The sequence below is a fragment of the Mauremys mutica genome, chromosome 18 (assembly GCF_020497125.1).
Source record: "Mauremys mutica isolate MM-2020 ecotype Southern chromosome 18, ASM2049712v1, whole genome shotgun sequence".
NCBI classification, from domain to species: domain Eukaryota; kingdom Metazoa; phylum Chordata; order Testudines; family Geoemydidae; genus Mauremys; species Mauremys mutica.
In genome coordinates, this window is record NC_059089.1 from 25,004,837 (window position 1) to 25,027,819 (window position 22,983).

At 41.7% G+C, this 22,983-nt stretch overlaps 1 protein-coding gene across 12 annotated transcripts in view; it reads right to left on the reverse strand.

Moving 5' to 3' along the window:
* TTLL11 (tubulin tyrosine ligase like 11) overlaps positions 1–22,983 on the reverse strand; it is a 226,364-nt gene that overhangs the window by 138,468 nt on the left and 64,913 nt on the right. For 11 of the 12 annotated variants that reach the window (XM_044992371.1, XM_044992373.1, XM_044992374.1 and 8 more), the window contains exon 7: positions 7,155–7,253. The exons of the other annotated variant lie outside the window; for it this stretch is intronic. In XM_044992371.1, the coding sequence (XP_044848306.1) occupies positions 7,155–7,253 (99 nt within the window). The remainder of the gene's footprint in view (positions 1–7,154; positions 7,254–22,983) is intronic. 12 annotated transcript variants of the gene reach the window in all.

The following is a 22,983-nucleotide window of genomic DNA, read 5'->3' on the forward strand; positions in this document are numbered from 1 at the left end:
TAATGTTTGAACGCTTTGAAAACGTAAAGCTCTACATAAATGCTAAGTGCTAGCTAGCTACTCATACCACAGCCAGCACAGTGACAGCAGAGAGCTCCCACATCCACAATATGCTTTTTTCCCTACTTGCTTATACTTAATTTCTCACCCATTTGTCCTAACGTAGGAAAGAACAATTCCTCCTTGGCTGCATGTCCGATGAATATCTCAGGGAATTCCCTCACCCCCAATCTAGCACTGGCGCAGTACTTTTACCATCTTGCTGAAAGCAGAACAAGATGGCACTAATAATGCTGGTGATCAGACTATAGAAGCACTTGCTAGACCAATGCAGGAAGAACTCCTTAAAATTCTCAGTGTAGACAAGACTCTTGCAGACAATCTACAACCTCAGGTTTCAGTTCCAAGAGAAAAATGTTCGTATCAGAGGGCAAATTAAGGTGTTAAAAATGTTTCTTAAAAGCAACACTTTCTCACTCATTTAAGTCAAAGAGAAGAGGTATTTTATCAATCATTAAAAAAAACCCTCACCTCTGTGCAAAGGAAACACATGAGAAATTCCTGCCCATCAAATACTTTCCCCCAAAAGTGGTAAGAACCTTTAAGCGGGCACTTCAATGAAAATCTCATCTCAGCCCTAACTATGGGTATTCTGTCAGCACTGCTGAACTACATACTATATTGTACATCTTAGCCCCCTCATGGCCAGCCTGACCATGGCATGTTTGGCGAATGCAGCCAATCAAGACCCTGCATGTTTGCATTAGGGGCATGCAATTCACCCAGCTTCTGCCCTAGATTTAAAGCAGCAGGAAAAGAGTAGAGGAGTAAACCTATGAGCATAAGCAACAGAAGCCTCATCATTTGCATGAGCAGAAGAGAACTCTGCATCTCCAGGTGTCAAATCCTCCCCCACAAATGTGCTACACAGATTACTATTCTGCCTGAAGTCTGCCACAGCTCAGCCTCAGGCCTCCGTCTGTTTTTGCACGGGGTCTGGGGTCATTTTACATGCAGAGTGAGAAATAAAGGCAAACTAGCAAAGAAATCCTCATTATATTTATATAAGTGTTATAATCGCATTATTACTCCTCATTATAGCTACAGGTATATAGGAGCTAGGTATTATCATTATACCATGCCCATGACGTGCTTCAAGCTTCAGCTGCTTTTTGTTTAAGTCCTCCTTAAACAACTTTTCTTCTTGAAAAGGGCAAATGTATTCAAATATTGCCTTAAAACACCTTGTGTTTTCATTGATAATTCAGGAAAAACAAAGAAAAATTTCCAAAGGTCAAAATTTGCACCACCTTCAAACCTGGGCCTCCACCCAGTCAACCAGCGAATTGCGCATGGGCTAAATTATCACTGGTGTAATCCAAATGACATCATTGTGAAAACAAGAGTCATACTAGGAAAAGTGTAGGAAGTTTAACTATAGGATTGCTATTAGATTCTTATGAAAGATTTGTATGATAGTGCTCAGAAGCTTCAGTCAGGTCATGTGCTAAGTGATACATCAATACATATGAATATATGGTCCCTCTTCCAAAGAGCATACCATCTAAATATTCACATACAGTACAGTACATTTATAAGCTTCAACACCATATTAAAAAAGACGGTGTGTGGGTGGTGCTGTTATTTTTCCCTCAAAATCTCTTGCACACACTGTCACAATACATTATTTTATCTTTCTTGTTATTGCTCAATTGCCTAAACAAAAGCTGAGATAGATAATGATGTTCTCATATAAATTCTACATGTTTATTCAGCATGATACATTTTTACATTTTTTCCTCCTTTTGGCATTTTTTGATATAGTTGAAGGTTGCTATCATTATAAGTTCAGAAAGTCTAAAAACTGATGGTAATTACTTGGCACCTACTAAGTATACTCAAGTTTTCATCTTCTTTCCAATAGTTTTTTTAAGTGCCCATCATCAAGAATAAGTTAAATTCACACTAGGGTACTAAGAAATTACTGCTTTTATTACACTGATCTTTTGTGTTCTTGACTAGATTTAGTGCACCTCATAAAGTTCAGTGCAAGTACCAAATAACAACCAACACAGCCATTACCCACCTACAGCACCATAAAAATTATCAAGTCAGACATACTTTAGTAAATCTGTATCTCTTGACATATTCAAATGGTTTCAGAAATGGAGCAGATTTCCTTAGCCCTGTTGCAGCCATTCCGTGCCCACAGTCAACCTTAACACACCTGTCCCTATGATCATTATTTTCCTTCCTCTTCTTTTCTGCTAAACTTTCCTTGAAAGATGTGAATCAATTGGCAAACCACATTTTGCCCTCTTTCGTTGAACTCCTTTCTGTTCTAGGGCTTATTAAAGGTCCCTAGTAAAGTCTCAGTGGCTTCTGTGTCACACAAACTGCATTATGAGAAGTCATGCTAAAAGTGGAAAATGGCTGCTGCTCTTTCCAAAGTAAGAGCATAAACCAAAACCACCACCACTCACTTAATGTATTCAAACTGCTGTAAAAAATACTGGGTGAAATTTTCAAGAGTGCCTACATGACTTAGGAGCCTACATTCCATTTACCTTCCCTTTGAAAATAGGACTTAGGCTCCTAAGTCATCATGGCTTTTTTGAAATTTTTGCCAATGATCTAATTAATCCTCACACCACCACAGTGAATTATGTAAATCTCATCCCAATTTTACTAAAGGGGACTGAGACACAGAGGTTAAGGTGGAATTTTCAAAGATGCTCAGTGTTGGCCTAACTCTCCTCCCACTAAAGTCCATAGTAAAACTTGCAGAGATTTCAGTGGAAGCAAAGTTAGGCCAACATTGAGCATTTTGGAAAAGCCCACCTTAAGTGCCTTAACCAAGTCAACAAGGTGAGGCAGTAGCAGAGATGCAGATTAAAACTAGGGAGTTTCCAGCTTCCAGACTCCTCCTTAGTCCATTAGATAATGCTACTCTTTAACTTGCTCACCCAGGCATACTTAAAAAAGATTTCAATGCACCAGTCTGAATATTTTCTCTCTAAGGATCACACTAATGTCATATGACAGGATGAGATGCCTATTGTATTTATATAGTGTATGCATTTTAAATCTGTGGTAAAAAATGAGGCAACTCCCAGTATATTACACATGAATGAGGATGAACTACCATCATCAAAACAGAGCCCGTCTCTGTGTGTTATTGAATGACATGATCAGGTCCCCTAAAGCAGTGGTCTCCAAACTTTTTTGATCGCGCACACCTATCAGTAAAAATTTTTGAGCATGCACCCCGTGTCGCGCCAGCTCTACCATTTTTGCCACCCCAAGCAAAAAAAAAAAAAAAATTTAGAAAAAGCCACTCGGACTCCCGCCCCGAACTGCTGAAGCAGCGTTGTTCTGGCAGTGCTCCTCCTGCCGTGCCCCCTGAAGGATCCTCTTGCGCATTCCATTTTGGAAACCTTTGCCCTAAAGTATAATACATATCTAGAGAAAAGGTTAGTAATTTTAGCTCTCATCCCCATTATAGTGCATGTGTCACATATAGAACAACAAATATAAAGATGGGGGTTAGATAACCAGTGTTAGATGTAACAATGGGCCCAAAAGTGCTACCAGAGCTAAAACTGTGCAACTAACTAGTAGTACAGTATAACCCTTTTTGCTCCTAGTGATGTATGTCCAAATTTATGGCAATTTTCCCTGCAGGAAAACCAGTTGCGCTAAGTCTACCTTATATATAACCAAAAATGAAAAATATATAATTACTAAGATCATGTCTATTTTCTAAACAAACATTTTTAGGGACAAATTTTCAGACCAGTTTCAAGTTGGCCTCTGAATTTATGCACACATTTTACACATGCAACTGTCCGAGCTGTGAAAGACAGCATCCAACTGCAAAAGTTAAATGGCTGAGCATCCACATTAGACAGTGCAGTCAGTTGCAATCACAAAGTGACTACTTAATGCTGGGGACTGGGGCTGAAAATTTGACCCTAGTGGTCTCCAGAAACATCACTTAGTTGCCAGTCACTGGCTCGTGGTACTTTTCTTTCACTTTGTAAGTGTAAACATCTTGTAAGAAGAAACCACAGAGAATACTTTGTACTTTTGATGAGTTCACAGTAGTTCTTCATATCAAACATTTGTGTCTAGCCTCTGCAAGTGGCTAGTAATTGTAAATGCCAGGCCATTGCCTGCTCTGATGAGACTGTCATGCTAGGTTACACAAAGCATCTGTTTTTGGAACAAGACTGTTTCATGCAAACTCTAGAGATAATGGTCTGGTTTTTTGTATATATGCAACCACATGTTCACTGAAGCTGAATATTTCTATATGTGACCAATTTCTTAAGAGACACAGGACTCAAAAATTCTAACAAAGTACACTATAACGAGGTACTCCTATATGTCCCTCATTCTCTCTAATACCAGAAGCTAGAGCAGTTATATTGTTCCCTGAAACTAGTGCCTGTAGAGATTGCTTAATCCTGCAAGGGAGTTCTTTTCAAAATTTCATACATATGGATCTTCCCATCTGCTAGATGGTAACCTGCAATTTCTCATCAGCAAGTTATTCATCTCCTGTTGGCTACTGTAAATTTGAGTAGGATAGGTGTGCCGGCACACATACCAACAATCCTCCTTCCTATGTAGCACAGATGCTGCGGATTCTATTAAATCTGAGAGAAGTTGTGATATAAAAGACAAGGATAAGATTCCCATCATCAAATAAATAGGGACAATGTACCAATATGGTTAATAAGCAGGCTTTGTACATAATCTTGTGAATATCAATAAGCAGATATAATGAAGTAAGAATAGTGAGCTCCATCAAATAAGAATTCCAAAAATGTAAGCTTGTCAACTAGGTGATCCCACTGACAGTCCCCAATATAACTAGAAATGTTATAGCAATCTCTGGTGTACTCACTGGAGACAAAGGACCAAGCAAGCACACTCAGATCCTCTGCACGAGCCAGAAGATTTCCATCACAAAAGAAAAGCTACAGATCTTTTCAGAACTCCCGCCACATTGGGATTCTAATTGCTGGCACAACTTAGAAGAGTTGTTCTCCACAGCAATATCCAAAACTGTAAAATTAAATGAATAAAATTTAAATAATAATAAAAAATAGTGAAAACAAAGCTTTGTTTTCCGGCTGGTGCTGGAGGAAAGGCTGGCAGGAGATTGCTACGGTCTCTGTCCAGCAAGCAGCACAGCAGATAAGCATAATGTTATATTTATTTTCAATTAAGTAAAGCAAAAATGAATAAATTAGCACTAGTTTTCTTCTTTTACATGCAAGATTTGGTGGTAGTTGCACAGAACACAGGGTACTCTGCAGTTGCCAAAGAGCATACACAAATGTACGCAAGAAACAGATGAGATATACTATATACAGCTTTATATTTTCCTGTTAAAAGATTTCTTCAGGAATTTAATAATCCCAAATTTTGATTTTATTGCAACTGGGCCTCAACTAAACTTTTGCTACTCCAAAAACAAAACACAAACACACCAAACACATGGCTGTACATTGGCTTACAACAGTCATAATTTTGCTTTCATTTTAACTCAGTCTTTATGGCTTCCAGTGAACTTTTGCTGTTCTGAAAACACTGCATACTTTTTAACTACAAATTCAAGATTATCTTGTACTGTACATTAATCTGTTAGTGTAACCAATTATAGTTTCAGTTTAGCAGTATTAAAGCTTTGTTTTTGTTGCAATTTCAGTGGCTGTGCTAGCTGCTAGCGCTTTACATTTAATTTTCAGAGGGAGTCCTCAGGAGCCAGTTGTAGACTGATCAACTGTGGGAGAAATCAACTATGCCAATGCTTACTGGTTTATATGGGTGGTTGACTTCATACGTGGCATAGCTGAAGCATTGCTCATCACATCTCCATTGTTAAGAAAAAGAAGTGTGGCCTGCTGAGACTACAGCTCCCATCATACACTCTTGAGCTGAAAGCCCAGACCTCCTTATTAGAAATAATGACTACCATATGGTCCATTTTATGGAAATTTAGGTGTAGCTCTCGGTTTTAAAATCAAAGGCCTGATCCTGTCAGGCGCAAAGTCCATCCTGAGAATTACTTGGCAGTTTCTGACTAAGCTGTCAATTTCAATTTATGTTCTTTTACAAAACAATAAATCTGGAATATCAAACAGCTCCAAATTTAACTTTTAAATTTTAACTAGTACTCTGTGAATTAAAAGTGGCTAAAAGGGCCACAACTGCGTTGAAATGGGAGTCCCTGGGAATTCCATGGGAAGGTGATAGTTTAAAACTGGTATTTTTCAGCCCTTCACTCTTCAACCCCATTTCCAAAGGTTATCTTAAATGTTAATGGGAGAGAACATGAAAAACATAATGGGCACAGGCCCAGAATATTGTGTGCTTTTCAACATTGCCAATTGGTGCATGATGATGACGACATCACAAAAAACCAAGTAGCCAATCAGAATGTGGTTTTGGGAAAACTGTGTCCCCAGCTGATCTCTAATAACACTTAAATTACTATTGTAATAACATCTTGTTGAGTTTATCACTCACATACATAACCCTCTCTCTCTCTCTCTCTCTCTCTCGAGGTTAAAAAAGATCTGTAGTTTAGCTAAAAAATTTACTGGATAGCCGAGAAGTCAACAACTACGTAAAGTCACGTGCTGTTTACTAACTGTTTATGAACACTGGTGGAGTATTTTCATTTTGTGCCATTACTAAGTTACGGTATCTGTTAACAGGGAAATTTAATCACCAGAGTGCTTTCCTCTCTTCCGTATTAGCTGAAGACATCCATGTTGTACATGGCACTCTGGACACTTGCAGGGGGGAGAGTTACAAAGGCACAACTAGGAATAAGGCAATCAACTCCCAGTGGACACCTAGCTGTCCTTTGTGGGAGAGAATATTGAAAGCACAGTCTGTTACTGCCTCTTACTGCTTACATTTGTTCCACCCGAGGGACTCAGTCAAGTAAGCTTATTGCTATTTCTGTTATAACCTATGATGGCCACATTATGGATCATCTTTGTCCTGTTTCCTCTAGCATAGGGACAGAAACACTAGGTGCTTACTAACTAATTGTATCTACTGGTAAAAGAATAGAGTGGCAGGTTATCTCACATACTCTTATCCCTTTAAGTGTAACCACAGCTCCTCATCACCTGACTATTGCAAACTTTGAAAACTGCAGATTTGATTGTGGCAATCTGCTTGAGATTGGAGGAAATCTTTGCTTTGAGTCCATACAGGTATCTGGAAGTCTGAAATTAAAAAGCATAAAGAGGCTATTAATATATCAAATGTAAATAGTCATTTTTCAGAGCTAATAAAGCCCAGGTGTCCAACTTTTGCACACTGAGGGCCACATTGGCAGCTTTCCAGCAGCCTGAGGCCTGTGCCTAATATATATGAATACAGACAATTTTAAAATAAACAAAATATTACACACAACCATAGTATTTTGCTTATACTTTTATCTTCCTTAAGAAAATATTTGCCCCATGTTGTTTGCATTCTTTACACCAAAAGTCTGCAGCTTTGACTTCAGCTTGTAGCTACCGGAGAGAATGGACAATTCATATAATCTACTTTGGGGGTTTGTTTTTTCCTATATCAAAACTGTAATTTTTAAATTAACCTTTACAATTCTCATTTTCCAGATTTTCATCCAGGACATTTGTCTAAGTTTTATGGAATCGCTAGTATGAAGCTAGAGCTAATCTTTATCCAGCTTAAATCAGACTATCTGCTTGCTCCTTAACCAGTTCCCAGTGGGATACTGAACATGAGTTTTCTTTCTGAGCACATGTGTAATGAACAGGGGCGGCTCTACAAATTTGGCCGCCCCAAGCAGTCATGCCCGGGAGGCGCCCCCGAGCCGCAGGAGCAGCGGACCTCCCGCGGGCATGACTGCGGAGGGTCCGCTGGTCGCGCGGCTCGGCTGGACCTCCCGCAGCTGCGGGCGGTTCGCTGGTCCGGCGGCTCCGGTTGAGCTGCCGCAGGCATGCCTGCGGGAGGTCCAGCCGAGCCGCGGGACCAGCGAACCGTCCGCAGTCATGCCTGCGGGAGGTCCACTGGAGCCGCCGGCCGAGCGTCCCCTCCGCAGTCATGCCTGCGGCAGGTCTGCTGCTCCCGGGGCTCCGGTGGACCTCCCGCAGGCATGACTGCGGCAGGTCCGCCAGCCCAGCCTGCCGCCCCCCCCGGGAAAGGGCCGCCCCAGGCGGGTGCTTGCCCCGCTGGGCTCTGGAGCCGGCCCTGGTAATGAACACACATCCGTGTGGTTCCAGAAGAATCCAAGATAGCTATGGGAACACCTATCTTCAAGCAAGCATGTACTGATCATTGGTTCTTTTCAAACTATTTCTAGGATTCCACATTTGACAAGCAATTTAATATTCATATCAAAAGTGATTGAGTAGGTAGTGGTTCCCATTTGGCCCCTAATTCAGAGAAAAAAACCAGTTACCTACCTTTCATAACTGTTATTTTTCGAGATGTGTTGATTTGCTTTACCAGCAAGTTTATTAAAATACATACTTGTTTGCTCCAGGTATTTGCTGCAGGGAATGTCAATGCACAAAAACAAGCTGGAGTTTGCCTTGCATAGCTTCCTCTGAGGGTGCAGGGTGGGTTACACACAGCTGGGTGCAAGGGCCAGCATACACCTGTCTGAACTCCAAAGCCAACTTGTGTCTGTTCAGTACTTGAATGGGAGACCTCACAGGAACACCTGCTTCAGTAGATGGCGCTCTCACACCTCAGCTGGTCTTGAACTAACTGGGCACTAGTGGCTGCTGTGGAAGCACAGTATGGGTGAGATGTAGAACTGAGCCCCTGGCTGCTTGTGGTCATTACAGATCCCCTGGTTCTTTCTGTAGGAGCTGGCGTCTTAATCCTGATGTTAGGAAAAACTTTTTCACTAGGAGGGTGGTGAAGCACTGGAATGGGTTACTTAGGGAGGTGGTGGAATCTCCTTCCTTAGAGGTTTTTAAGGTCAGTCTTGACAAAGCCCTGGCTGGGATGACTTAGTTGGGGATTGGTCATGCTTTGAGCAGGGGGTTGGACTAGATACCTCCTGAGATCCCTTCCAACTCTGATATTCTATGATTCTATGTCATTCCATTCTAGGTGTGCGCGCGCCCACGTGCACGGTCGTCGGAGATTTTTGCCTTTGCTGTATCTGCAGAACCAGCTGTGGCACACCCTTGAGTGCCACACTCATTCGTTGGTATATCAGGCGCTGGCCCTATGCTCTCTAAGTTTCTTCTTGCCAGTAACTCAGACAGAGGGGCAGGGGGGCGGTAATGGAATGGACATGAGTAAAACATCTCGAAGAACAACAGTTACAAAAGGTAGGTAACTGTTTTTTCTTCTTTGAGTGATTGCTCATGTCGATTCCATTCTAGGTGACTCACAAGCAGTATCAATGGAGGTGGACACGGAGTTCACGGACTTGAAGCTTGCAGCACTGCTCTGCCAAAGCCAGCGTCATCTCGAGCTTGCTGGGTCAGTGTATAATGGGACAGACAACCAGGTGGCAGCCCAACCAATTGTTTGGATTGGTACCTGTGCCAGGAAGGCTGCTGACGACGCTTGTGCCCTAGCTGAGTGTGCTATCACGATCGCCGGCAGAGGCACCTTTGCCAGCTCATAGCAGTAGCAGATGCAGACCGTGATCCAGGACGAAATCCTCTGAGTAGCCACTTGGTGACCTTTCATTCTGTCTGCCACTACAACAAAGAACTGCATTTACTTACGGAATAGCTTTGTTTTATCGATGTAGAAGGCCAGCGCCCTCCTGACATCCAGGGTGTGTAACCTGCACTCCTCATCTGATGCATGAGGCTTTGGAAAGAAGATCAGTAAGTATGTGTCCTGGCCAGCATGAAACTGGGAAACGACCTTGGGCAGAAACGATGGATGAGGTCACAGCTGGACCTTATCCTTGTAGAAGACTGTTTAGGGTGGCTCTGAAGTAGGCACCCTGATCTCGGACACTCTACAGGCCGACGTTATTACGACCACGAACAAAACCTTCCAGGAGAGAAGCAGAAGAGAGCAGGAAGCCAGAGGCTTAAAGGGAGGCCCCATGAGCCCCAACAGCACGAGATTCAGGTGCCGGGGGAGGGGGGCAGGGACAGGATCCCAGATGTGTGGGTAGTGATGCTACAGGCCTTTCAAAACCTGTGCCCTCATGTCATGAGCACAGATAGACCTGCCTTGGAATGGAGGGTGGAAAGCCAAGATCGCGGCCAGGTGAAACTTGATCGATGACAGTGACAAAACTTGGGAGTTTGAGGTGCAGCAGATAATCCAGGATCTCCTGCAGCGGGACCTGCTCAGCCCGAATATGCCGGTCTGAGGCCCAGCATGTGAACCTTTTCGATTTGGCCAGGTAAGTCACTCTGGTGGAGGGTTTCCTGCTACCCAGCAAGACCTGCTGAACATGGGCAGAGCATGCCCATTCATCCACATTTAGCCAGGCAGTAGCCAAGCTGTCAAGTGCAGCACTGCCAGGTTTGGGTGCAAAGGGCTGCTCTGGCTCTGGGACAGCAGATCTGGCCATAGGGGCAGCTGCAGAGGGGCGGCTACCGAAAGGCTCAGCAACGTGCCAAACCAGTGCTGGCGAGGCCACGTGGGGTCTATTAGGGTAATTCTCGCCCTGTCTTGCTTGAACTTCACAAGGACCCTGTGAATCAATGGCACTGGTGAGAAGGCATACATCAGCGCCCTCAATCAAGAAATGAGAAAGGCATCTAACATGGAGCTCCTGTCCACCCCCTGGATTGAACAGAACATGTGGCATTTTCTGGTCTGCCTAGATGCCAACAGGTCCACCTGGGGAGTCCCTCACTTCTGAAAGATGATGCTGACCACCTCTCGATGGAGTGATCACTTGTGGTGAGACAAGAAAGTCCTGCTGAGGTGATCCGCCAAGACGTTCCTGGTTCCAGGCAGGTGCATGGCTATCAGATGAATGGCATGCCACACACAAAAATCCCAAAGGCAGAGAGCTTCTTGACATAGGGCCAAAGACCTGGCACCGCCCTGCCTGTTGATGTAATACATCATGGTGGTATTGTCCGTCCACTGCCCCCAAGAGTGCCGACACGTGGGCAGAGGCTCGGCTCTCTCAGTGCCAGGGGAGCTTGGGAAGGCGTCAATGCCGTCAGAAGTTTGGGTTCCCTACTGCTTCTGGGAGTTGGTGGTGGATCCTTTAAGGGGCTATGGGCCTCAGCCGGGGAGGCACATCCACGTGGCTCTGGAGTTCCGGGCAGCCCAAACTGGGTCATTTGCCCGATGCCCCATGGCCTTTCTTGCCCCATGCCAGGGAACCATGCTTCTTCGTTTTCTTTCTGGGCACGGATGATAGGGAATGGTGCTGGGTGGAGCCTGGTGCTGGGGTTGCGCTGTGCACCAAGGCCGAGGTACTAGGTGAGTCTTAGCAGGATGGCTTGGATGCTGGATGAAGAGCAGCCTCCGTGAGGAGATCCTGGAAATGAATATCCTGATCTTTCTGAGTCCTGGATCAAAAATGTTTACAAATATAACACTTGTCCTTCACATGTGATTCCCCCAAGCACTTGAGGCAGCTGCTGTGGGGGTCACCTACAGGCAAAGGCCTGTTACAGTCTGCGGAGGGCTTAAACCCTGGAGACCGAGGCATGCTCCGACTGGGGCTCTAACTTCTAACTACACTTAGCAACTACTTAACACTAACTGCTATAAACAACTATTTACAAGGCCCTAAGTCAGAAGAGATGAAACCGCTAGCCCTTGCTATGCAAGGAAAGGCGCTCTGACTAACCACAATGGGCGGTAAGTAGGAACTGAGGGGGTGTTGGGTCGGCGTAGAGCCAGCTGTGGCACTCATGGGGGCGCCACAGCTGGCTCTACGGATATCACAAAAATCTCCAAGGACTGCGCACATGGGCGCGCACACCTAGAATGGAATAGCCATGAGCAAGCACTCGAAGAAGAACAAAGGGCTGTTTGTTCTTACATGGGATTAAGGGATTAAAGATGGGAAAGACCTGTTTAGATTGTAAAAATTTTGAGACAAAGACTGTCTAGTACCCCGTGTTTGTACAGTGCTTGGCACAACAGGGCCCCATTGTTGGCTGGCTCTTAGGCACTGCCACAACAAATATGATTATTACTAATAACAAAATCTCCCTGCAAGGGGAAGCTATTAGTCTCCAGAAAGGGGACATTTCAGATAGAGTAAACCAAAAAGACAACATTTGATCTTAGCCAAGAGGCCAAATTATGGGCTACAGAAAATAATTGTTATTGAATAATGACAAAATAGAGGCATTGCTGTCGGGTTCTTCAATACAGCTGTCACTTAGAATTTCCTTCCTTTCTTTCTCTAGTCACCATGGCTGTAAACCAACAACCTCCTTTGGGAACCTGGGTAAAATGTCTGAAAATCCATTTACTATTTGAAGCTTGTATTAGAATAGCTCTTAAACACAGAATTTACAAAGTTTATCAAAAACATCTCTCTTTTTTCAAACACTATTAGATGTCTCATACACTTTAGAATGAAATATTTTAATTCTTAATAGATTTTCCTAATGCACTGATCAGAACAACTATACTTAATTCAAACCTCCATTGCTAGATCTTGAAATTGCATTAAGTAAAAAGACAATTTAGTTCTTTCAAAGACCTTTTGTTGGTTTTTTTTAATGGTACAATAAAATTTAGTTTTAATTTGTTTTGTATTAGCATTTATTTTTTCTCTCAGATTTTGTTACAATTTATTTCTATTTTGATATGCTGTAGAGCTTAATTATATTAATAATATTATATATTAAAACTGTGAGGAAAAGTAATTCAAAGTGGTAATGATGTCGTCAGAGAATTTTGCATTTTAAACAATAATAAACCATACCAAAGTCAAAGGCTTGTATGAGCAACCTACAAGCATGAGAGTTCTCACCCATTTCTGTGAAATTTAATTAGCATAAAGAGGCCTATTCCATACACTCATATTAACCACAAACATGTTCACAAAACATATTCAAAGTTCAATGTTCAGCTACTACCCTAGATACCAAAATTGGTAGTTTTACTTTCTGGGGATTTAATCCATTCAAGTTATATACAACCAATTTCTGTGCACTGGTTGACTTAAATATGTGGTCTTAATGTGACTAATTAAATAAAACTACTTAGCTAAGTATACCAGAGCCAGACACATAGTTTAAGTTTGATCTGCATTTTTTTGGCCAATGCACAACATATTTTCCTACCCTACTGCTAGATAAATTTTACTTTTTTGCAAATGCCTCATTACATTTTTCTCTGTGCTTCAGCTGCCATCTGCCTTTTATGCAACACAAGGGTAAACTGGATGACATAACTCCCAAAGGAACAGTGTGAGCACTGTCAGTTATATGTGCATTAATGAAGAGGAGAAAGTATAAATTTTTTCCAGAAACAAAGGCCAAGGAGAGAGCAATCAGACCAACCATTTATGGCAGGATTTCCACTTCCATTTCCACCATTATTTCAACTAACTGCAAAATACACATGAGCACAAGACGTATCCCATGTTTCTAATGTTGCCTGTGAGGTACGGGACAATAAACCACTAAAGAGGAAACACAATCAAAACCTGATGTTCAACAAGATTCCCATGCAACATTTTTCATCCATTTCTTATCTGCTCCAAAAGACAACTTCCAAGCAATGGCTCATTCTGTTCTTGATTCTGGAAGTCCCTGCATAATGGACATGGTTGTTATGCTGCAGCGTAAGAGTGACTGGATGCTATGCACGGGCATAAACCATAAACACTAACCATAAACCACTAACCACGTTTCAAGCGTGCTCCACAGCCACTCAACTATGCAGGATAACAAAGCAGTGGGGTACAGGGACAGAGAATGGGTGCGTCTGAAGGGACATTAAGTGAAATCAACGGGACCAGGATTTCATCCATGGTGTTAAGCACTGTTGTTTATCTTAGGTAGCATACATACTCTTACTGCTAGGTAGAAGTAACCTGGGGGTTGTTCTCATTAATGCAGGGATGGGTTCCCCTGTATTCTTTGTTCTGCTCATCACCTTGTGCCTGGATGCAGTGTTGCACACCTGCACTGTTCAGGGTCAACCCTTGAGATTCATTTTTATGCAAAATTACATTGCTATGAGAACATAAACAACTTTACAGTAATTCAAACTACCAAGCCACAAATCAACCAAAGAAGGAACTCCTCCTGCCATACAACATCCCGCACTATGCTGGCACTCTTCCTTAGTCAATAATTGAGCCTTGCAAGCATACCCTAAACTTCAAACTGACTCTGTTGGACCAAAAGTTGGAACAAACTCTAGGACTTCAGTCCCCTAAGATTCTTACCAACCCCCCTCAGATAGAGAGTCTCAGATAGATAGAATGTCCCAGTTGAACTCAACTGCCAGGATGATGCATATGGAGTGAGGCTAATTTTAATGTGGTGAAGACTTAAACCATACCTGCCTTTTTATACCAAAACCAACTTTCTGAATTGCTTCTTGAAGTGCACTGTTAGCTATACATGCAAACATGCCTACTAGACTTCTTAATTACACATTTCATACTTGCTAGAACATGGTGTATTGCAATTCAAATTCTCACTACCCCACTTTGAACTTTATTAATTAAAAAAAGGAAAGAGGGAAATTAGATTCCTCTTGCTGGGGTTCTTAGCTGAGGGTGTGTCATGGAAACAGCTTATTTTATCTAATGGGTTAATACATCTATCTAGAGCTTTCAGATCATTCTTCTCTTGGTACTGGTGATTAATAACATTCTTTGAACACAGAAGCAGTAAGATGTGTTCGGATGCCATTACAGTGATGTTTCATAAAGAACGTTTTGTGAATAACAGCGTTCAGAATATACTTTTTAGGGAGTGCTCTGCAGGATGATGGTGCTGGTGAGGAATCCAATGAAACAATCTGGGGCAAATTACCAGGAAGAGAATCTTGCAGAGATTTCCTCTCCTTTAGTCCCCTCCCCATGGGTTTCCGGCAGAGGAGAACTGGGGCAGGGCATGGCAACTGGGCCCTATATTTTGAAGAAATTACTTAGGATACGTCTATACTACCTGCCAGATCGCGATAAATCAATCCCCAATACATTGAACACTACCTGCCAGATCGGCAGGTAGTGTTCAATGTATTGGGGATTGATTTATCGCGTCTCGTCTGGACGTGATAAATCGATCTGCTAATTGACACCCGTACTCCACCTCGGCAGGAGGCGTAAGCGGTGTCGACAGGGGAGCTGCATCAGTCGACTCGCCGCTGTGAGGACGGTCAGATAAATTGAACTAAGATACTTCGACTTCAGCTACGCAAATAGCGTAGCTGAAGTTGCATATCTTAGTTCGAACCCCCCTGCTAGTGAAGCCCAGGCCTTAGAATTAATTGTTTTGACTGACATAGTTGAGTTGGACTAAATGAACAAAAGGTCAAATATCAGGTAATGCTCATGGTGGCATACAGAATAAAAGCAAAGTTTAATTTACATACTAATGTCTGACCTCAATACATTAATTTCTGTAATTCTGCAGCTCATGACAGATCTCTCTTTAGAAAGGATCAACAGTGGAGAAAATATTAACTAAATCTTAAAAAAGAATTTCAATTTTAATAAAGCTTATGGAAATGACATCTAAGACTACTTATCTTTTATACATGATTACTAATTTATTAATGTTTTTCCCTGTCTATGTTATATCCCCTTCATTCTTACTGGCCTTAATCTTTATGCAAATACAAGTTGCTGAGGGACAAACAAATTTGCAATTACTAATTAAAGGTTTCAAGATTCACAACATTGTGTATACCAGTATCTAAAATTTAGCTGTCAAGTTCAGAGTAAAATTAGGAAGGAGTTGCTATATTAATATATCCAAGAATGCTCACTTGGTGTATTTCACATTTGGGGAATTGCTAGAAGTTAAGATTAAGCAATTTTTGCATCAGCTGACTGTTACTTACCTAATGAAAGGAAATGCAGTGTTCTGGATTCTTAAGCTTTAATTATTCCCTCAGTTGAGCCTCTATTCTCAAAGCAATGGGTATACTAATATAGCTAAAAAATGCTGGAGATTTTGCATGACAAACGTATGTACACTCTAACATATTGTTGTAGTATTTGAGCACCTCCCAAGAACTGAAAACAAACAATAGTATCTGTGTCTCCCATATCAGTAGCTAGGAATCTGTTACCAGAGAGAGAGAGAGAGAGAGAGAGAGAGAGAGAGAGAGAGAGAGAGAGAGTTTTGCATTTAGTCCTAGATGCAGTGGGATCTGGGATCACTCATCTTTTGGGGGGAGTAAGTTCCATAGTTTAGGTTCAGCTCATGTGACAATTTTGTCTCCTTTACTCAAGACTCTTCCCCCATTTGTCCACATTTCATGGTACCAGCAGAAGCAGCTCTTGAAGGAGGCCATGGTCACAGAGGCCACTCTTACTGAAAGAATATCGGGCTCATAGAAACCATCCTCAAACCACTCACCACACTAAGGGCCAGTTTCCTCCAGGACACAACTGACTTCCTCCAGAAACTGCATGTTAACAACCTCCCTCAAAATACCATATCTGCCACCCTGGATGTCACCTCCCTAGACATCAACATCCCCCACAATGATGGCAATTCTGCCTGTCTCAAATATCTACAAGACAATGGACAATACTCAGATCTCCACCCCAAACACATCACCCATCCATTTCATCCTCACCCATAACAACTTTCCATTCAACAACAAGCACTTTGAGCAAACCATGGGAACTGCTATGGGTACTAGGATGGCTTCCCAATATGCCAACCTCTTCATGGGCCACCTTCAGGGAACATTGTTAGACAAATGCAGCACAAAACCAAATGATATAACTGAGATACAGTGATGGTGTTTTCATCCTCTGGACAGAGAACCTGAACTGCCTCAGATTGCCATCACAACTCTAACCACCACCACCCATCCATTAATTCTCTCTAGAACACTCCCACACCACCATCAACTTCCAGGACAATATAATCAGCTTCAACAATAGAACACTACAGACAACTCAATACAAGAAACCTAAGCATCACCATACTTATTTTCACAGATCCAGTAACCACCCCAAACACACCAAGAAATCTGTTATCTAGAGCCACACACTTATATACCACTGAATATGTTCCAAGGAGAAAGTCCAGGATATGCATCTTAACACACTTTAAACTGCTTCACCAAACAAGGACACTCCACCAGAGAAGTAGATCGCATAATGGAATGGGCCACCCAACTACCCCAAGTGAATCTGCTCCAAAACAGGAGAAAAAAAATATATATATCTAACCGCACACCGCTAGTTGCCATCTGTCATCCCAAATTGGAACCCATACAGGGTACCATTAGACAATTACAACCCATACTCGATGGGGACCACACCCTGAAATGAATCCTTCCCAAATCCTCTCCTCTGGCCTCCAAAACACCCGCTCCCCAACCTCACCAGCATTAGCAAGCTGCCCACAGACCAGGACATACCAACTCAAAGCAGCACCATGGCCTGCCAGAACAACAGATAAAAAAACCTGCAGACATCTCCACTGCTATGATGATACACCCCACAACACACCTTTCAGGATGCATGGCTCCTATACATGCCTATCACAACACATGGTGTACCTCATCCAATGTGCTAAATGCCCCAACAACAACTATGTGGGTGAAGCAAGACGATCAGAACGCTCTCATATGAATTCACACAGGAAAATGATAAAAGATTAAAACACCATATCACCTGTGGGTGAACACTTTCCGCTAAACAATCACTCCATATCTGACCTCTCAGTCTTCAGCCTCAAAAGAGACCTGCATAACACCTTCAAAAGATGAGTTTGGGAGCTTAAATTCATAACTTTGCTAGACACTAAAAATCCTGGACTCTAATGAAAACACTGGATTTATGGCTCAATAGAACAATCCATAACCCACTAACCCTCCTTTGTCCTATGACTGCAGAGGTGTTACCTGCCTACTTCACATTTAATGGTCTCTTGCAACATGTGTTAACTCCTTAAGCTTACCAATCAGTGTCAGTATTTAGTTGTGACACTCTGAGTACCTTTCCCAGACCTGAAGAAGAGCTCTGTGTATGCTTGGAAGCTTGTCTCTCTAACCAACAAAAGTCGGTCCAATTTAAAAAAAAAAAAAAAAAGTACCTCACCCACCTTGTCTCTCTAATATCCTGGGACTAACATGGCTACAAAAACACTAACCAATGTTATTATGTTGGGAGTGACATTTGATGTTAAATGGAAGAGGATATTATTGTTAGTATGTATTATTTGTTAAGCATCTAGGAGAGTGTACACAAGACGACATGCTCCCTATCTCTAGGAGCCGAGTTAAATCCTACATTACAATCATGGCATTGTTGACAGCCAACTAGCTCCAAATTACAGCCAGCACTCTGAAGCAATTTTATAATAATAGAGCATTTTCAGAGATAACAGAATGTCATTAATTGGCTCTCCATTATTAATTTATATCCAAGTCATTACATACATTTTCATATAGCATTTATCTTCTGCGTTTAAGACATTTTACATCAACTGAAAAAGTCATCTTAATTTTTTTCTCTGTGATATTTCACATGGTCTATGCACTGGCATGTCCACAAAGTATTTCAGCTGTATTCAGTCTATTAGTAAATGCATCTACTGCTGGTAATTGATAAAAATAAATAGCAAAGGTCTAACAGAACAGAACATTACAGTCTCATTAAAATGACAAGTTCCCTGCCATGTTTACTGATTGGAGCATCTAGTTAAAATAATTAAACCATTGTACACCACAGAAGACAGACTTAAGGTACAGGAGTATTTGTTTAATGAGAAAACAATTTCACTGGTAACATTGTATAAAAGAACAATTTGTCAGTGTTTTGAAATCCAGATTATCTGTCAAAATTTAATTTATTCAGGATTTGCTGGTATATTTACATTTCTGTAAATTTGGGAAAACAGCTAATTTGTTTGGAATCAGAAATTCTTCAGGCTATTTACAGCGTACATAGATGATTGTCATTTATTTGCAGCACCCACCACTGTAGCATCTGGGTAATTTATTTTAAGTACCATGGGGCAGACCTCAAAGACATACAGGGTTATGGTTCAGGGTCAAATTGGCTGCAATGTTTGTCAATAATGAATTGAATTGATTGGAACCTAATGTCAACCTGGAAATCTTTGCTAAATGTGATCCCAGGCCAACGCTCTGCACCAGAAACTTACATGTGCTATACCCCTGAACCCTGAGGATGGCAGTAACCCACTCTTGGGCAGCCACATTAGGGTGAAAAAATTAAGGGGAAATGTTTTCCTTCCTTGTGCCTGTAGCAGTTGCTTTAAACCCAGGGAACATTCTTGGGGAAAATCCACCCAGGCTATGTGATGAGACACAAGGCATGACAGAGGATCTTCACAACAGCGCTCACCTCTGGGCATGCAATAAAGGCAACTAGGACATGGAAACAAACTTGGAGGTGGAAGGAGTAGACAGGAAATACCTGTTCCACTTGAGGGATTTTGCTATACATCCTGCATGCATATTTTATGTCGGTGCTAGTGCAAGGACAATGCAGCAGGCCACCACATATGTTAATGGTGAATCATGCATAGGAGATGTTATGAAGCTTACTCATGCCTTTAGCGCCTCTAGATTGTATAACTGTAATGCACAGATTCATGGTTCACCAAGCAGAATGATTACTAAGCTTCAGCTTGGGCAATCTTCCACTGCTAGCCAATGCATCTTTTTACAAATAGGCAGACAAATAGGCATCTTGGAATTAGTTACATCTATTTATAAGACATAGGGTTGATTTAAATGTAATTCACATTTATATAGCAACTTTCATCTGAGGATCTGAGAGCATTTTATAAATATTAAATAAGCCTAACACCACCCGTTTGAAGCAAGTAATGATTATCACCTTTATGGAGTACTAGGGAGGCTAACAGTTTGATTTTCAGAGATGCTGACAATTGGTTCAGCTTCCACTGATATCAGGAAAAGTTATAAGGTGCTCAGTCCCTCTGACAATCAGGCCCATAGTAACTTGCCTTAGGTCACAGAGCGAGTCAGTGGCAGAGCTGTGAATGGAACCCAGCAGTCATAGTTCAGTTTTTTCCATTACCATTAACTTCAATGCACATCAGAGTCTTAACTGTATGAGGTTCCAACTATTGAAACTAGGAATGCTGACAACTTTACAGAGTGTTTACAAATTATTTTTTCTACTTCGAAGTGGGTACAAAAAGTGAAATCACTCTTAATAAGGTATTTAGCTTTTCAAATTAAAGAGCGAAATACAAACATTAGGACTTCAGTGGGACAGTGTGTGGGAGCCAAGTTTCACTTTCATGAATCAAGCAGAATAGGGTAAACTTAACAAAACTGAAAACAATTTTGAGCCAAATCAGCTGAGAAGAAGAATTTAATCAGAATAATGTGAATGATAATTGGGAACTATTTAAGAAGAGAGGCCCCAAAAACCACTATCCCACAATCAAGAAAGAAGACTGTACTGGTTAAAATCCCCTAATTTAGAAACAAAATGGAACAAAGGAGAAGTTGATAGCAATGAATATGTATAAGAAGCAAGAAACTGTAGAAAATTGATAAGGGAAGCAATAGGACAAGGAGAAATCTATGGCTAGCAGAATAAAGCACAAGAGAAAGTGTTTTTTTAAATATATTAGGAACAAAAAGAATTCTGAGAATGGTATTGATCCATTACCAGATGGATATGATAGAATTATCAATAATAATGCAGAAAAGTCAGAAGACGATGTTTTTCTAAAAGATCTGCTCTAGGAATTATTTTGGGGAAGTTCTATGGGCCTGTGTCATACAGGAGGCCAGACTAGATGATCACAGTGGTCCCTTCTGGCCTTGGAATGTATGTCTATGGAGGTCTCAAGTGGTGTTCCACAGGAATCTGTTTTAGGTCTTAGGTGTTATTTAATATTTTTATTAATGACTTGGATGTAGGAATAGAGAGCATACTGATCAAATTTTCAGATAAGAACATAAGAACGGCCGTACCGGGTCAGACCAAAGGTCCATCTAGCCCAGTATCTGTCTACTGACAGTGGCCAATGCCAGGTGCCCCAGAGGGAGTGAACCCTAACAGGCAATGATCAAGTGATCTCTCTCCTGCCATCTATCTCCATCCTCTGACAAACAGAGGCTAGGGACACCATTCCTTACCCACATGATGACACAACCCACCCACCCAAATGACACAAAGCTGGGGGGTTTGCAAACACTTTGGAGGATAGAGCTAAAATTCAAAGGGATCTTGATAAATTGGAGAACTGGGGTACAGATAAAATGAAATTCTGCAAAGACAAAATGTAAGGTGCTACACTTAGGGAAGAAGAAACAAAAGCAAAAATACAGAATAGAGGATAACTGGCTTGGCAGCAGCACTGCTGAGAAGGATCTGGGAGTTGTGGTGGATCACAACCTGTCAATATGAGTCAACAATACACTGCTATTGCAAAAAAGGCAAATGCAATTTTAGATTGCATCAACAGAGGCCAATGGGAGTGTGGACTCAGGGTGGGGGCAGTGTGTGGAGCCCAGTGGCCCCCCCGCCTAAGAGCCAGACCTGCTGGCCACTTCCAGGGCGCAGCACTGTGTCAGGACAGGTAGGGACTAGCCTGCCTTAGCCCTGCAGCACCGCCAACTGGACTTTTAGTGGTCTGGGCAGCAGTGCTGATCAGAGCCGCTAAGGTCCCTTTTCGACCAGAACACCTGGTCGAAAACTGGACGCCTGGTCACCCTACCGAAGGCAGGATTTGACCCCAAGCTTCTACTCTACAGTATATATTACCATTCAGATGCTGGATAGATTGTCTATTGATGTGAAGAAAACTCTGACTCCAGATGCTGGGTGGGACTGGACTATAGGGAATGGATCACTTGATGACTACCCTATTCTGTTCATTCCCTTTGAATAATCTGGCATTGGCCACTGTCGGAAGACAGGATAGTGGGCTAGATGGACCATTGGCCTGACCCAATATGGCCATTCTTATTAATCATTTTCAATATTGCACAACACAAATGAATAAAAATCATGTACATAAAAAGAGCAATCTGACCCACAAACTGTAGGCATAAAGCACCAGTGAAACGCAGCCATCCATAGACTACAATGTGCAAGAGTAAGGAAAGAAAGTTTTGGCCAGGGACAATGGAGCAAATCTCTACTCTCTTGAGCAGGTAAGTTGCTTGAGATCGCTAATGTCTTACTGTGCAGACAGGACCTAATTTTTTTCAAGGCCTCGAAAGACCCACATACAGAAAAATGTTTAGATTCCAATCTTTCTATTTTGGATGCATGAAAGACTCAGTTGGCTCTCCTGAGATTTAAACCAGAAGTTTCAGACAGTTAAAGCATTTCAAACCCAATGCTTAGAGCATTAAGACTTCCGCAGTGGCACAGGGGACGAGCCTGATTAGATTAGAGTATATCCAAACACTCTGAATGGTTCTGATTATTTAAGAAGTCCCAAGGGAACAACTGTGATTTGGCAGACAGACATCAGTACAAGAGCACATCAAGCACAGTGATGAAAGACAGAAAGGTTAAAAGCACAGAGATCAGGGTTCTATTTCCAACTCAGCCAGAGAGTGACTGCCTAACTTTTGAGCATTTTGAGATGCTATGTGCTAAAGAAATACAAGGTAATATTGTTGTTCTTAAATGACATTAATAATTTTTAATTTTCTTATTTAAATAATATATTTAAATCTAATTATTATTTAAATGTATTATTCAAATTATTTACAGAATAATTATAACAAACTTAATATTTAGCTAAAGGCTTATTAATTTAGATGTAACTGATTCTGCTGACAATACTGCCTAGAATAATTTTGGGTGCTGTAAAACAAAGAAACATAATATGGAAACTGAAT